Source organism: Peromyscus eremicus, chromosome 22, assembly GCF_949786415.1.
Source record: "Peromyscus eremicus chromosome 22, PerEre_H2_v1, whole genome shotgun sequence".
NCBI lineage: Eukaryota > Metazoa > Chordata > Mammalia > Rodentia > Cricetidae > Peromyscus > Peromyscus eremicus.
Genome location: NC_081437.1, coordinates 19,637,725 through 19,654,839, shown reverse-complemented (window position 1 = coordinate 19,654,839; position 17,115 = coordinate 19,637,725). Strand labels below are relative to the sequence as shown.

The 17,115-nt window shown below is 44.7% G+C and overlaps 1 protein-coding gene across 2 annotated transcripts in view; it reads right to left on the bottom strand.

The window, feature by feature from the left end:
* Srd5a2 (steroid 5 alpha-reductase 2) overlaps positions 1-16,284 on the bottom strand; it is a 41,482-nt gene extending 25,198 nt beyond the window's left edge. The window contains exon 1 of one of the 2 annotated variants that reach the window (XM_059248556.1): positions 15,940-16,284. In XM_059248556.1, coding sequence (XP_059104539.1) covers positions 15,940-16,220 — 281 coding nt within the window. In that variant the 5' untranslated portion in view covers positions 16,221-16,284. The remainder of the gene's footprint in view (positions 1-15,939) is intronic. The other variant, XM_059248555.1, reaches the window with a different exon arrangement.
* Positions 16,285-17,115: the final 831 nt, after the last annotated feature.

Here is a 17,115-nt window from a genome sequence, read left to right as displayed (position 1 = left end):
TTCAGATTCTGCAAATACGTCCAAAGCTTCCGTGTATTATACTTAGCTGTTCTATGCAGTGACCCTGTGTCCTCTTTCATTCACTGTCCCATTCCCCTGGTTTCTTTTACAACAAAACTCCTCTGAAGAGCAGTCCACATTTGCCATTTCTATAGTGTTCTCTCCTCTATTTACCTCCTTCCCCATAAAAACACGTCTTGGCATGGTCACCCGGCACCACATTTCCAGACCAAGATCAGATTTTCAGCTCTCTTCGGGCTGGACAAATTAGTCACTCCTGCCTCGTGGAGACAGTTCCAGCAAGCACACCACACTCCCTTGGTTCTTCTACTTCATTGATTTGTCCTGATTTTCCTTTGTGGGTTTCTCCGCAATCCTTTGTCCTCCAAATATTGATGTCCCAGGTCTCAGGACCTTTTTCTACTCCATCAACCATCTCTATCAATGTGATGACATCTCAAATATTAAACAGTGTCATTATGGTCTGATTGTGTTTCACCCTTAGTCTCCTCCATGAAACAGAACTGGAAGGTGAGGTCTTTGGGGAGGTGTGTAGGTCTGCAGGGCTCTACCCTAGTGAATGGACAGAGTCCTCTACTGAAGGGTTTATGGGAGTAGCTGCTTGTTCTTGCCTTTCTAAGCTGCAACACGTGAAAACACTACAAGAAAGCCATCACCAGATGCCAACACCTTGGTACTGAGTCCCCCAGCCTTCAGAACTGTGAGGGCTAAAATTCACACTCATTACAAAGCGTCCAGTGTGTGGTGCTGTCCTAGAAGCGTAAAGTCAACTAAGACAGTCATCCACCCAATCAATCACTCAGACTCATTGACTACTCATAGGCAGCTCCCTGCTAGATGTTTCCTGCCATGAATATCATGGAGAGTTCAGTTTTAACCTACCCAAAGAAGACTCAGGATGCCCCACCCTCCTCAAACCTGCACCTCCTCAAGGCTTCCTCATCCCAGGAAATTCCTAGTTTAGTATCCCAATTCCAGTCGAAAAATATCTCTCCCACCCTCTCCCCCTACATCCCTCCCCTTCAGGTAAGTTTATTAGCAAATTCTGTTATCAGCATCTTAGAACCTTAAGACTAGAATGCAGCCGTATCTCACCCACTCCACTACTTTGAGTTCACGTCACCACTAAGACTCTCCTGAACACTAAGACTCCCCTGAACTCCTTCCACTGTGGTTTAATCTCCATGTGGCAGACCCAGTTAAGCCCTAAGCTGGATCACACTACTTCCCCTAAAACCCAAGTCCCTCTTGTGGCTAAAGAAAAGCATGAATTCTTAGGATTTCCTTCGAGAGTCCAGATTCACTAGGCTGGGCTCCCTAATGACATCTGCAACCTCATCTCCCATCTTTTCCCCTGTCCACCTCCCTCCAGCTGCTCTGGCGTCTCTGCTTTACCCAAGCAAGGCCAGCCTACGCCATCTCAGACCTAATGTCACTCAAGCATCCCCGGGGCTTAGTCACACCATGTTTTCTGTTTGTTGTTGTTGAGTGTACTCAGACATCAGCCTCCCCGACCATCCTGTACAAAACAGGATCCTCGAGCCCCTCCCACAGTGCCCTCATGAGCCCACTTTGCATTTCTAACGGCTCTGTTTGCAAGGCAGCAATACAGTGTACTAGGTCGCTTATTACTTGTTTCTTTACACTAAAATGTACAGTTCCTATGTGGAAGAAGAGGCCGAAAGATTGTAAGAACCAAGGGGGATGAATGATACCAAGGAAACGGTGTCTTCCAGACACAACAGGACTGACAGACATATGAACTTCCATGTGCATGCATAGGGACTTCACAGGTCCAAACCAGACAGGATCCCAGTGCTGAGATGGGAAAATAGATGTGAGCTCCCACCCCTAACCAAGATGCTATCTCCAACTGAAAACGGCTCACCAAGGAAAAATTAGTCTCTCCAAGGGAGTCTCAGTGGGTACTCAGTGGGTATATAAACCACACTTAAGGCCAGGCCCCATGACCAACAGTAGACGGCCAACATAAAACAAACTCCAATGTGTTTGCCAAGATTTTTGTCTCATTTTTCTTTGAAGCTTGCCAACATACACACTGAAAACACCAATAAGAAAACTACAAGCCGGGCGGTGGTGGCGCACACCTTTAATCCCAGCACTCGGGAGGCAGAGCCAGGCGAATATCTGTGAGTTCGAGGCCAGCCTGGGCTACCAAGTGAGTTCCAGGAGAGGCGCAAAGCTACACAGAGAAACCCTGTCTCGAAAAACCAAAAAAAAGAAAAAGAAAAAAAAGAAAACTACAAAAAAAGAAATATCCCAGGGTTCAGTTGCCCTAATAAAGGGCACACCCTTCAGAGATGGACCCACCTCTGTGTAGCTACTTTATACATCGATCTCCATTCCATTGTTTACTTGGACAAAAAAAGAATAAGGAAAAGCATATTGAAATTTCTATGGCTTCGTTGAGTGAAAGTTTCGGGCCTGTCTGTCATCAGCGTTGCTAGTATCTCTCGTTCTATATTCCCTGCTCTGGGGCCCTGTAATCTCATTGCCACCCACAGCAACATGAGGTACAGGACTCATGGAAAGGAAGTCATCAATCTTCCATCATCTGTAGCCTCCCACAAGTTTAGAAACACACAAATTAGGGCTCAAAGGCCCTGGCACATCAAGTGTGAGAATGGATGAAGAAATAGAATTAAGGGGCTGGAGAGATTTCTTAATGGTGGAAAGCACTTGCTGTTCTTCCAGAGACTCAATATGGGTTCCCCACACCCACATCAGGTGGCTCATGACTGCCTGTAACTCCAGCTCCAGAAGATCTGCTGCCATCTTGTGGATATGGTGCATACACACACACACACACACACACACACACACACACACACACACACACAATTTTTTTAAGAGAAAGAAGAGGATTACAATGGAACATAATAGATACCCTGGGAAAAACTGACACTCAATTTAGAAATAAGAACAATAGCTGGGCAGTGGTGGCACATGCCTTTAATACTAGCACTCAGGAGGCAGAAGCAGGTGGATCTCTGAGTTCAAGGCCAGCCTGGTCTACAGAGAAAGTTCCAGGACAGTCATGGCTACAGGAAGGAAGGAAGAGAAAGGAAAGAAAGAAAGAAAGAAAGAAAGAAAGAAAGAAAGAAAGAAAGAAAGAGGAAATATAAACAACGGGCTTAGATATGTCATGAGTATAAGCAGAGACCACACAAACCCACAAATGAGCTAGTACTGAAAATAGTCAAATTAGCAAAGATGAATTATAAATCCCATTGGAGATACTTCTGCTTCCAATAAATTTGGAGTAATGGGAACTGGATTTATCATTCAACCTGGAAATACGCAAGACAAATTATATGAAACAATTTACATTAGAAAATGAAAGACGGGGCTGGAGAGATGGCTCTGAGGTTAAGAGCACCAACTGCTCTTCAGAGGCCCTGAGTTCAATTCCCAGCAACCACATGGTGGCTCACAACCATCTGTAATGAGACCTGACACCCTCTTCTGTTTACATAATAAATAAATAAATCTTTAAAAAAGAACAGTTTTTTTTTTAAAAAAAAAAAAAAAAGAAAGAAAGAAAATGAAAGATGGTGTCTTCAATTCTTTTCCTGCTCCTGTGATAAAATACTTTCTCAAAAGCACCTTAATGGGGAGGAGTTTTCTGAGCTCTGGGTTCCAGATCACAATGCATTAGAGCAAGGAAGCCACAGTGACAGTTAGGAATAAATATATGCATGCTAGTGTTCAGATTATTTTCTTCACTTATACAGTCCAGAGTCCCCTGCCTAAGGAATAGTGCTACCAACCAGGAGCAGGTCTTCCCATCTCAATGAAGGTAATCGAGATAACCCTCCACTGACATGATCATGGCCCATCTCCCAAGTGATCCTCCATCTTTTTTAGTTGACAACACTAACCATCACATACAGGGATCTCTGAGAAACAAGGAACAAAACATATGAACCTTGTAACTAACCTATACTGCTGTCTTGAGATATTTCTAGGCTGAAGTCCAAGGAAGAGGGATTCTAAGATAAAGCTACAGGATTCTTGAGTCATGAGATTGAGACATGTGTAATGCTCATTACGGAGTACTGAAGAGAGAGACACAGAGTGCTGAAGAGGGTCTTCTTCAAGTATTCAGTGATGCTAACTAGTGAATTTGTGTAAGAAAAGAATCACCCAAAGACTAAGAACAGTACCCAGCACTTACATGTGACCAGGAATAGGGTCCATGTTCACCAGCCAGATAGAACACGCATGATCCATGAGACACTGGTAGAATACTCATAAAGACCTTATTTTAGAGAAGATTAATCAACCCTACCAGGACCAGCACTCTTCCGGAACTACACACAACACATGCAATCAAGACCTGAAAGGATTAAATTGTTTCCAAATAACTTTGCTGCATCCTAGAAGGAAGATCAAGAATATTTACAGAAATGTAAGGATTCCTAACCTCAACACTGTAATTCTTCTTTTGTTGTTGGGTCAAACCCATAATCCTCCTGCTTCAGTATCCCAAGTGGTAGGACGATGGTAACGTACCATCCCATCTGGCTTTAAGGAGCTACAATTTCTGACCATCTAATGCATGCAAAAATGTGGGGAAATATTGCCCATAACTGGAATAATTATCAGCAAAGTGATTTAAAAAATGGCATAGAAGAGCCACTAAGAGGCTCAGTGAGTTAAAGCACTTGCCACCAAGCCTGTGACCTGGGTCCCATCCCTGGGACCCATAAGGTGGAAGAAAGAAACCACTCCCACAGGTTGTCCCCTGACTTCCACACACACATGCACACACTGAGAAAGATAGAAAACTAAAAATTAAATGGCATGGACATTAGAAAAGCAGACAGACATTAAAATGGCTATTATAACTACATTCCATGTATTCTTATAATTAAGCCAAGACATAAAAGATTTTCTAAAAATTCTAACTTCTATGCTTGAAAACTGCGGTTGGGAGGGGAAAGGTCTATTTGGCTTATAGTTTACAGTCCATCGAGGGAAGCCAAGGCGTGAACTCAAGGCAGGGGCCTGAAACAGAAAACCATGAAGGGATGCTGCTTACAGGCCCGCTTGCTCTGGCTTACTCAGCTACATTTCTTTGGCAGTCCAGGCCTGTCCTGCCTAGGGATGGCATTGCCCCCAGTGGGCTGGGCCCTCTTGCATCAGGTAACCATTAGGAAAATGTTAGGATCCTGCCCTCACTCTGGCACATGCGCAATTTGGGGTCTTGCATCTTATGTCATCAGGGGGTACTGGGGGCTACGTACGCACCTTAAAGCCAGACCTCTCTCTCTCTCTCTCTCTCTGTTCGCTCTCTGTTCACTCTCTGCTCTCTGCTCTGCTCCCTCCCCCCAGGCCTGGATCTGCTCTTTCTTCCTCCCCTTCCCCTCCTAATAAAGCTCTAAAACTAGCATTGGGTTCTGTCGTGACCATGACCTTTCCACGTAGTAACCAGCTATGGTCAGTGTCATTTATCATAACCATCAGAAAAGGCCCCACAGACCAGTCTGATGGAGGCAGTTCCTCAGTTGAGGATGCTTCTTCCCAGGTGACTCTAGTTTGTATCAAATTGACAAAACCTAGCTAGCATGATTATGACTGGTCCTGTGTAGAAGTAACCAACCATCTTATTAAATAAGAAACACAGAACCAATGCAAAGAAAAAAGCCGAAAGGTCAGAGCTAAGAGCTAAAACCTTACCCTTCCTCCTGCGGTGGTCCTACCTCTCCGAAAGAGAGCTACTTCCTGTGTTAAAGTCTTTATAAAGACTTTCGGTTCTGCCTTCTCATTGGTTGTAAACCCAACCACATGACTGCCTTGTCACTGCCTGTCTGTACAGACCTCCAGGTTTTCTATGGTTGGTATTGAGATTAAAGGCATGTGTCTCCAATGCTGGCTGTATCCCTGAACACACAGAGATCTACCTAGCTCTGCCTACCAAGTGCTGGGATTAAAGGTGTGTGCCACCACCGCCCAGCTTTCCTATGGCTTGCTAATAGCTCTGACCCCCGAGCAACTTTATTTATTGACATACAAATAACATTTTAGTACAAAATAAAATATCACCATAGTCCTGGTTGTAGAAGTGACCAGTGTGGTTGATATATTGTGCATCCCAATAAACTTATCTGGGGGTCAGAGAACAGAACAGCCACTAGGTTAGGCAGAGAGGTCAAACAGTGTTGGCACACACACCTTTAATCCCAGGACTTGAGATCTCATGTCTTTGCTTGGGAAAGACACAGGCCTTTAATCCCAGGAAGTAATATGGCAGGACACAGAAAGGTACATAAGGCATGAGGAGATAGGAACTCACTCTCTTGAAGCTGAGGATTTCCTAGAGATAAGACGTGGCTGCTTGCCCTCTGATCTTTCAGCTTTCACTCCAATACCTGGCTCTGGGTTTCTTATTTAATGAGAACTTTTAAGACTCGTGTTACAGAGCAGATTTTTTTTTTTTTTACTAGTAGCCCTGTATCTATGTAACATTTTTTTTGGGGGGGGGAATCTCCTTTGAACATTTTCCTTGAGTTCAGAATTTAGGTTCTCTCTCTCTCTCCCTCTCTCTCTCTCTCTCTCTCTCTCTCTCTCTCTCTCTCTCTCTCTCTCTTTCTCCCTCTCCCTCTCTCTCTCTCTCTCTCTCTCTCTCTCTCTCTCTCTCTCTCTCTCCCTCTCACTCTTTGCACCCCCAAAAGTGAATTGCTTTTCCAATCCCATTAAACATTACCATATTATTTTTATAGAAAACTTGAATAATTTTCAGTGACACGTTCAAATGTATTTTTAAGGACTAATTCAGGTATATTTAATACAAAACTGAATGAACCCTCTTAAAGTATACAATCTGATGTTTTAGGTGTGTGCATATCCATGACACTGCATCACATCAAACACAGCCATCACCACCAAGAGATCCTTCATGTCCTCTGTACCTTCAGCAAACCGCAGGGTATCACTTAGGGCACCATATGCTATTTGGACCTTCTAGAAATGGAATAAGAAGCCAGGAGGTGGTGGTGCACACTTTTAATCCCAGCATTCGGGAGGCAGAGACAAGTGGATCTCTGTGAGTCCAAGGCCAGCCTGGTCTACAGAGAAAGATCCAAAACTACACAGAGAAACCCTGTCTCAAAAAACAAACAAACAAAAAAAGAAATGGAATAATAAAGCATGAATTCTTTTTGGCTTGATTCCTTTTTCCCAGAATTATTTTATCCTTTTTTCATACTATAACATGTGCCAACATTCCACTGATTTTATTTCTTAGTAATGGTTCATTATATATTTATACCACAGTTTATTACTTTCACCTATTGATCAACATTTGTATTATTTCCAGTTTGGACCTACCATCAAAAGAGCTACTGCAAACATCCCCACCCAAGTCATTCTACAAATATGTGCTTTTACTGGGGCAGAGACTAACTAGAAACCAAATGTCATGAACCAAGAGTGTGTAAACACTTCTTAAACCCTTTTCAGTGTTTAACTTTTTCAACACTGTCAAAATATTTTCCAAAGAACTTACCATTTTACATTTCAGTCAGCAATGTATGAAAGCTACATATGGCTACATACTCTTTTAGTTCACTTAGTAGAATCCTAATGATATCCATAATTTAATTCTTATTTTTCTAGCTAGCTCATGATGAGAATCTTTTCATGTTCTTATTGGGCATTCAGCTATTTTCTTGGGTAAAATATGTATCTGTGTAATTTTTCCATTTAAAAAATGTAAGGTATAAAGTCAATTACTAGAGGAGAAGAATGTATTTTTAATAAGTAGCACTGGAACAACTGACTGCCCATAGGCAGAAGGACTTTTGATTCACAGTCTAATGCTACAGATAGCAGTAGCTCAAAGTGAATCATAGGCCTAAATACAAAACTCAAAACTGTACATCTTCTAGAAGTCCAAGAGAGTATCCTTTTGACCGAAGGTTAGGCAAAGGCTTCTTAACTAAGACAACGAACATGGATGGATAAATGGGAAGGCTAGAGCAGCTAAATTAAATGTCCCTGTATAGCAAGAAATCCATGGGAGTCTGCTTAAGGAGGATTAGGGAGTTTATTAGGCTATAAATTGAGAACAACCCGCTAAACAAGATAAGGCAAAATCATTGAAGAGCCCTGGAAGGCTGATGGTCACTCCCATGCTCTTCTGTGGCCTAAGTCAGTCCACGCTGTCCAAGTCCACAAGGGAGAGAAGAACGAGGCCTATGAACCACTCAGGTCTTAAGCTAGCCCCAAGGCCACACCCTAGGGGCTGGTACTTCAAGGTCATAGGTGACATAGGTACCCACTACACCCTGCTTTTCAGAAGATAAAGAATTAAAGAAAAAGAAAAAACTACAAGTTGAGAGAGAAATATTTGCTAAGTGCCTACCTGACAAAATTTTTGTGTTCAAAATAAATAAATAACCTTAAAATTTAATAAGAAGACAATTGAGGGACTGGAGAGATGGCTCAGCAGTTAAGAGCACAGACTGCTTGCTCTCCCAGAGGACCCAGGTTTAGTTCCCAGCACCCCACACAGCAGCGCACAACTGTCTGTAATTCTGAGATCTGACACCAATGCCCATAAAATAAAACTAAATTATTTTTTTAAAAAGAAGACAACTGAATAGACTGCTATTTAGATTTGTCCACTCCATCTGTAACTTTAGGCAGGTAAAGGAACCTCCCCGGGAGACGGGGCACAGAACAGGCGAGGCTGAAAGCGCGGAAGCTCAGTCATCCAAGTTGTTAAAAGAAAATGAGAGAAGCGGAGAGGCAGAGGCTTTCTACCGAAAAGGATCTTCAGATGGTTCATAGAAGAAAAAAGTACCCTGCTTTGTTCAAAGTACCCCGTTTTGTAATGAAGAGTCAGCCTGGGCAACCTGGATCAAATATAATGGAAGAATTTTAAAAATGGCCCAGAGCTTGACTTGAGGCTTTGGTAATAGGATCAGTCGGTAGATACAGATGATGTTTAGAATTAAAAAGTGGGGAGACAGTCCAAAACAGAGTGTATAGAGGGCAGGATGGTTCTAAGCCAGGAGTCACCAGATGGGGCCCCCTTTCATGACAGAGTATTACATTTCCACCCACAAATCCGGAGATGGACCACCGTTTGGGGAGCAGCTCAAGGACTTGCCTTCCCACAGCCACTCCACTCCACTCGCCCACCACAGTGCTACATGTACTTACTGAAGAATAGCACAAGCCAGAACAAGATGAGATGACCCATGTAATCATTAACATAATGCCCGGAACAGCCAGATCCCAATAAATATTGGCTTCCCCTCCCCCTTCTCCCTGCTTCCATAATCAAATGGAAGGCAAATTGAACTGTTGGCCCCAATTCAGAGGTTTTTAAATTTTAGAGCTCCTGTGTTGGGCTGAGGTTCATTAGAGGCTTCTAGGTTAAGGACAGAAACTTCTGAAACAACTTAAGTCAGGCTTGAGGTCCCCCCTCATTGATCTACAGAATCAACAACAGGGTGGAAACTATCCCATGTTCCAGAAGCAAGTTGCCACATCTTGGCAAAACTCCTAAGATAGAAAACTGGTGTATTCCGTGTAATAAAAAGGAGGAGGAAGAGGAGGAGGAAGAGGAGGAGGAAGAGAAGAAGAAGAAGAAGAAGAAGAAGAAGAAGAAGAAGAAGAAGAAGAGGAAGAGGAAAGAGAGGGAGGGAGGAAGAAAGGAAGGAAGGAAGGAAGGAAAGGAAAAAAATTCACGTTTCCCTCTCCAACTGTCCTTGGCCCTGGCCCATTCCTCCCATGGGAGGAAAGGTGAATTACTCAGTTAGCCAGTGTGAGAACAGGATCTCTCAAGGTGTGCACAGTTCAGCCCTCCTGTCTTCTCAGAGCAAACATGACCAGGCCAAACCCCTAGTTGCCCAGCCATGGTTGAAGCTACGGTGTTAGAAGACCCACGTGATTCCGATTTTCTCCTTTTCTCCTAAACCAGCTTTGCCAGTAGGAAGTGTGGTGATCTGTCTCTATCAATTCCCCGTTCTTTCAGGGAGGCAATATTGGAGCTGTCTGGGGATCCCTTCAAAACCCACCCACAATCTGCCCCGTCCCATGTACACTCAAACACAGACAGGTCCCGGGGCTCTCAATGTGTGTCAGGAACATAACTGCGTCCCCCTCGGACCCTCCCCCCTCTGTTCACATTTTCCACCTCTTTCATACTGACATGCTACCACCCACGTTTCCACCCAGAAAGGGTGCCAAGCATGCACTGGTGGCTCTTACATGCTTTTCCCCTGGAGGCAAGCACCCAGCAGAGTAGTTCATTTTGTCTCCCATAAGACTTGGCATGCCTAGGGACATTCAAGACTCTGGTAAAGATCAGGAGTTCAAACCCCACCCTCCCCTCCTTCGTCACGTGACTTGGTGCCCATCACCTCGCCACACATCTGGAACCCTGTTTGCTTGTTTTTGCTTGTTCTGCTTCAGTGATCTAAGTTAGCTTTAACACGAACAAGGAGCTGGCCCTTTCTGCTGTGTGTAAAAGTGAACCAGTCGGGGCGTGTTTACGTCTTGGTAAACAACTATCTATTCCTTCCAATGTGCTTATGACGTCATCCCTTTTAAAAGGAAAATGAGTGCTCTCTCCTGCAGGCATTCACATAAAGGGCCAGGAGCCTGGGAATCCTCAGGATGCGATGTTTACTACCAAGTCTCTAAATAAATACAGCATTCGCTTTCTAAAGCACACCCGATGGTTTGCTGTAGAATTTAACCAAACTTTACTATAGAATTACCAGGGCACTGAATGCACGCCTGTGTCACTCACTGTTTTCTTAAGGGTTGCTAAACTGTTGCCCCAAGGCCAATCTGGACCACTACCTGTTTTTGTAAACCGAGTTTTATTGGGACACAAGCGCACACACTCATTTGCTTACATAATATCTACCACTGCTGCTTTGGGCTACATCCCAACCAGGGGGCCATTGATTGCAACAAAGAGACCAAATGGCTGCAAAACCTAAAAAATAGTTATGATCTGACTCTCAAGTTGGCTGTGGCCAGGAGTGGTGGCACACACCAGTAATTGTAGCACTCAAGAAGCTGAGGCAGGAAAATAGTGAGGTCAGGTGTCGATTACCTTAACATTCTGTCTTTAAAAAAAAAAAAGTCTGCTGACTCTCATTCTAAAAATTCTTTCAATGAATGTTAGTAGGTAAAAACTACATATTATGAATGTCCTCAACACATAACCACAAGTATGTTGCTTATCTCGTGATTAATCTGGAAGAACAGAGATCTGCCCATTGTCACCAGTGTAGACATTAATCATCACTGGTTAATTCTCAGCCAGTGAATTGTCTCAGTGAGCCTTAGTGATCCCGTTCCTGAATATCTGAGACATCTGCACCTCCAGGATGACAACTGACCCGCCGACAGGGGCCAGGAGGACTTAGGTCAGAACCTCATTTTGCTATTCACCAGCTCAACCTCTGGTGCATGGCTTCTGCAAAAAGGAGAAGTTGGAAAGGAGAGGAAGGGAGTTCTGAAAATTGGATAGAGTCTTCTTAAACTCAATTTTAACCCATGTGCAAAGGGCCTTTGGGAAACTGAGGCATGGCATCAGAATAGGGTCACTGAGTACAGTGGTGTAGTCATGGCTTCTTGCAGGAAATTATGCCTAGCCTGAATCTCAAATGATAAAGAAGAATTTGTGCTGCTGGAGAGTCAGTGGAGATAGCAAAAGATGTTTATTAAAGCCATCCTCTTACTTAGCTGATTGGGAAATAGTTTAGCATCTCTTAGAATCCCAAAGACTCCAATATGTGAATCTCACAGCCCAATGCCTGTTTTCATTTTGGTTTGGTTTGGATTTTTGGTTTTTGTCATTTTGTTTTGTTTTTTAGGACAGGAGTCTGCATCTGCAGCCCTGGCTGGCCTGAAACTCACCATGAAGACCAGACCATGATGGTCTCAAACACACATAAATCTTCCTGCTTCTGTCTCTCAAATGCTAAGCTTAAAGGCATGCACTACCATATCCAGCTCCTCCTAACCTTTTGAGGGGAAAATGGTTTTTTTTTTTTTTTAAGTCTCTTTATTATTATTGAGGTCACTTGCAAATCTTTAAAAAGATACCATCTATGACAGGTACTTAAGTACACTGATGTTACAATGTAGGTGAACAAATGTTTTCTTGGGACAGAGAATATCAAAAAAAAGAATTTGGACAAACAGCCATTCCAGGGCTGGAGTGGAGGTCAGCAGGAGGTGAGAGGATAGCTCTGCTTACAATCAGCTTGGTAGTAGGGTTAGGCAGCATGCTTACACAGCAGTCATTTCCATTTGGCTAAACATTCACCACAATAGACTCTGAAAAAAAGGACAGTGGTTATGAGTCGACCCGGCCATGCAACATCAGTGATAATGATTCCTAAGGGATTGCCAGCATTCCCACAACGCCGTCTGCTGTTGACGGTCGAGCTCGTGCCTATTGTCAAAAAATCTTAGTTGAGTGCTAGCTGTATACTAACACTGTGCTCCGAGAGCACAGGGTGTAAAGGAATGATACAAGAGAAAAGAACGGCTTGACCTTATGGAACATATTCTCTAGTGTGTTATCCTTGTGCAAAGGGAAGCAGACTGAGCTTTAACGACCACCCCATAGAATGAAGAGCTTCTGCAATGAACAGTCTGCAATGGACACTTGGCAAAAGAATTTGGGCCAAACCTGTGCCTTTCATCCTTCCTAATAACTAGCCCCCCCCCATCTTATCCTCTGTTGTAGCAAGACAACCTGATGCTGCTTACTTAATTATTCATGTTTTCAAGCCAATGAATCCTAAATCCTCCAGGAATACTTGTACCAGGAACCTAAAGGATGTTCACAGCATTATAATCACTTCTGAAATTCTTATTCTTTTTCTCTCTTTTTTTTTTTTTTTCAGCACTGGGATTTGAATTCAGAACTACACGAATTCTAAGCAAGTGCCCCATGACTAAGCTAGCTTCTGAAATGGATTTAGATACCAAAAAAAAAGAAAGAAAGAAAAATGCACACTACCTTTTCACCTAACCTATCTATAAAAAAAAAAGTCAAATTAATTGCACAACTATCAGTGAGTAGATAGCTTTTACATGAGGTTAAATCCAAAGCAGCCACTGAGAAGGTATGTTATAAGAGTGTGCAATAATGTTAATTAAATGTTAGCAGACCTCGCAGATGGGTCAGTAGGTAAAAATGCTTGCACCACAGCCTGACACCCTGAGTCTGGATCTTGAGAACCCACATAAAAGGCCAATGTAGTAGTATCTATAATCCAGAACCCCCACCTTAAGATGGAGGCAGAGACAGAATTGCTCACAAGTTCTTGGCCCAAGTAGCCTGGAGTATGCATTGCAAGACACACACACACACACACACACACACACACACACACACACACACATTAATTTTTGAAAGCCTCAAAATGTTAATCAGGTAGAAAAAAAATCATATATTCGATATAAGAAGCATGTGTGAAAACCTGTTAACACATATAAAGAATGACAGACATGTTATACATGAATAACATACATATTGAAAGTATATTTCTATTCTTTTAAATTCCAGTTTTTGCTTTAGCAAACATGAATTATCTTGTGTGACTAAAACAATAATAGTGTTACGCCTATGGCTTTTAAAAAGCAAGAACAAGTTATGAGCAGCCTATCACTGTGGCCAGACCTGATATGGGAATCCAAACTGCCCAAACTTAGAGTTGTCAAACTGCTGTGTGACGGGGCAACTTACTGAACACAGTCTGCTGTTTGTTTCAACTTCTCATCGGCAAAATGGAGGTGGTCATCATCCCTGCCTAGCCAGTTGGTGTAAGAATTAGTATCTACATCATGTGGAGTTTTTGGCGCAGAGTCTAACATCTAGAAAGTACCCACAAACAAAAGCACAGGAAGTGTTCAGGGGTCTCAAAGGAAGAGCTGAAACATGGGTGGAAAGGTCCACAGATATCATATCCTGGTGACTTAGAGACAAGGAACTCAGAGCTGTGTTTTCGGTGGGGGGGAGGACACATTTCTCTCAGACAGATTCAATCCCCAAACTTTATACTAACACATTTAAAGTTTCTCTGAAGATGATGGACAACACGTACATATTTGTTTTATGGGCAATTACTTCCTCGTTTCTTTTAAAGGGCACTCGTTATATTTTGTTGCACAAAATGCCTTTGAGGTTTTAAAAAAAAATCTAAAAACTATGTTTATAGGATTGCCAGAAAACATTCATCATTTTTCTATATGAAATGGCCTCATAAAAATACTGTTTATAGCCAGGCTACGGTGGCACGTGCCTTTAATGTCAGCACTCAAGAGGCAGAGACAGGGGTAATCTTCTTTGTGAGTTCCAGGCCAGTCAGGAGTCAGGACTACGTAATAAAACTCTGACTCAAAAAAAAAAAAAAAAAAAAAAAAAGTGGGGAGGGGGCATTGATGTTGACAGTAGTAAACTTGAAGATAATAAATGTCCATACAATTATATTTTCTTGCCAAATATCTATTCCCAAACAAGTAAAAGCAAACGCTTGTCTTTTATCTCCCGCACCCAACATCCTTCTTTCTGTACATCTATATAAAATTAAGTGATAATTACCCTGGGATCTTGTCCACAACAGGCTCTTGGTTTATTGGACAAATATTCATGTATTACTACTTGCCAATACTTACCTTTTTTAAATGATTAACATTTAAATGATTAACCGTTAACACTGCATGATTACCAAATCTTGACCAATAAAGAAGACTCCCGGGGAGTTAAGAAAGGATAGGTTGAAATTTGTATGTCTGGCCCCTCCTTTCCTGGAAATGAGGTGTTCCTTGAGAGGAAATCCTGTCTTAGGCTCCCAGAGACTTATTTTTTAATCTAACTTCTTATCTAAATTGATTCGATCTCCTGACCTGAAGAAATCTCAGCTCAGAGCAGCCTTTACTGCTATTTACCTGCGTGGAGTATCTACCTGTTTTTAAAGGTGGGGGCGGGGGCGGGGCGAAGGAAAGGAGGGCGGTGGGGGGAGGGGGAGGCTTGAACGGAAGGTATTCATGGGGACTCTGCCAGCCACCTTCTGTGTCGCCTTCCTTCTGTTACATAACCTTCCTCAGCCTCGGTTTCTTTGACTGAACAGGGCGTCTCACAAGTTTACAGTGAAGACAGCAGATGTAAATGGGCGTAGCAGGCGCTTCGGTAGCCCGCCCCCTTCCCCTGGTAGTCTGTTGGAGGCCACACAGTCCCTGGACTGTGTCACTCTTGATCGCCTTCCTGTCTCTCCTCCCACACAAGAAAGGCAAAATTCTGAACTCCGAATTCATTTAGAACATTTGCGCTCTCCATTAGCCATATTTGACTCGCTCACCTTTTAAGTCCTGGAGGACCTGGGAAGGCAATGAGCGCAGCTTCTCTGGGGTGAGGGCTAAGCAGAAACCCCATCGTATCCTGTTCTCATCTATGAAGTCCAGGTTGGACTCTGCCTTCCTCTTCAATCATTCAAAGACTAAACTGATAGAAGAACTTCGGAGAGTTCCAGAGATATCGCCTCCCAAAATCCCTGAACCAATCTAACCTGGCCCCGTAACAAAAAGATGAAGTCTAGAGACTGAGCAGGCATTTGGCAAGGTGCATGGTTGGAGAGGGAAGCGCCCTGGCCACTAACTCCTGCCCAACCTGAGTTCCCCAGCTCCCCCAACCCACTCTCGCCTCTGCCACCTCCTCTCCAGCGCTGCCGCGGGAAGGTTCGGAGCCGCCGAGTTGCGTCCCCACTCTGGGGAGTCCAGCCTGAAGCTGGGGTTCACCCGGCACTCCAAACCCGCCTCACTCCGAGCTCTTCCCCACTGAGCACGCTGCCCGTCGACGTTCGTTCATGCGCTGGAGCCCAGCAGGGCACTGCGCTCTGCAGAGAAAACGCTAACCTGTGGAAGTAATGTGAGGAGAAGAGACCCAGCAGCAGGTTCCCGGGCTGTCCGAAGAGGGAGCGGGGCTGCCAAGCGAGCATCCCTACTGACACGACGAAGGAGGGAAGCTCCTGCAGGAACCAGGCGACGCGTGCTGGCAGGAGGGGAACTCTCGACGACAGGCTCTGGCTGTGTTTCCCGTACCTGCCGGGTGTCCCTGAGTACAGGATCAGGGTCCCCATGGTAGCCAAAGCGGCGCTACCTGCTAGCACCAGGCCCTGGTGGCACACGACCGTCATCTCGCCGGTGTTCACAGCTGGTGGCTGCTGCCCGCGTGGTGGAGAGCGCGGCCCCTTTATGGAGCATCAGACGCCACCCCGCGTCCACCCTTCGGACCTGGTTCCCTCCCCGCTCTACCCCCCTCCGGCGTGCCTCCCACCTTGGCGCAGCCCGCCCTGGCTCAGCTTAGAAGCAATCAATGTCTATTTCGCCCGGCTGGCTCTTTGGTTTGCAGCTGGGGTAACCAAAGCTCTTGTACAGTCAAAAAGTGTTTGGATGGGTGGGCGGGGGGGGGGGGGACCAGTTCCTCCGCCCGTGCCCGATGCAGTCTGTCTGCATCGATTTCAGCTCCTCTCCTCCCTAGGTGGCCCTGGGATGACTTGCTCCTCACCCATCAACTTCTGCAACTTCTGAGATCAAGCAACAGCGCAGACCAAAGCCCTGGTGCTTTACATCTCTTATGCACACCCTCAGCGCTGTAGGCAGGCAGTGCGCACCACAGATCGCCCCCGGCCAGGACTTCTCACCTGCTCCGGTTGCCGATGCTTCTTCCCTCCCCTCAGTTTCTACCCAACCCCGGGTCCTTCCTCGGACCCCAGACTTGGCATTCCGGTGCTTCGAACCCCTGCCATTCCCTCTGTGCTCGGACCTCCTCTCTTTTGTCACTTGGCCTCAATGCTAGCTCTGCCTCACCACGACCCTCCCTCCACCCCTCAGGCAAGTGCTAGCCTCGGGGATTAGCGCCCTAATTCTTCCGTGGCTTCCCTTCGCAGCTCCTCGGGGGGTCTCAGGGCCGCCCGCCTTAGCGAGGAGTAAGTCCCTCAAGATGCTCTGGTTTGTCCTACAGCAGCGGTCCTGAGAATGCGCACACACCCTACCCCACCCTCGGGTTCCTCCGAAACCAGCTCACACTCT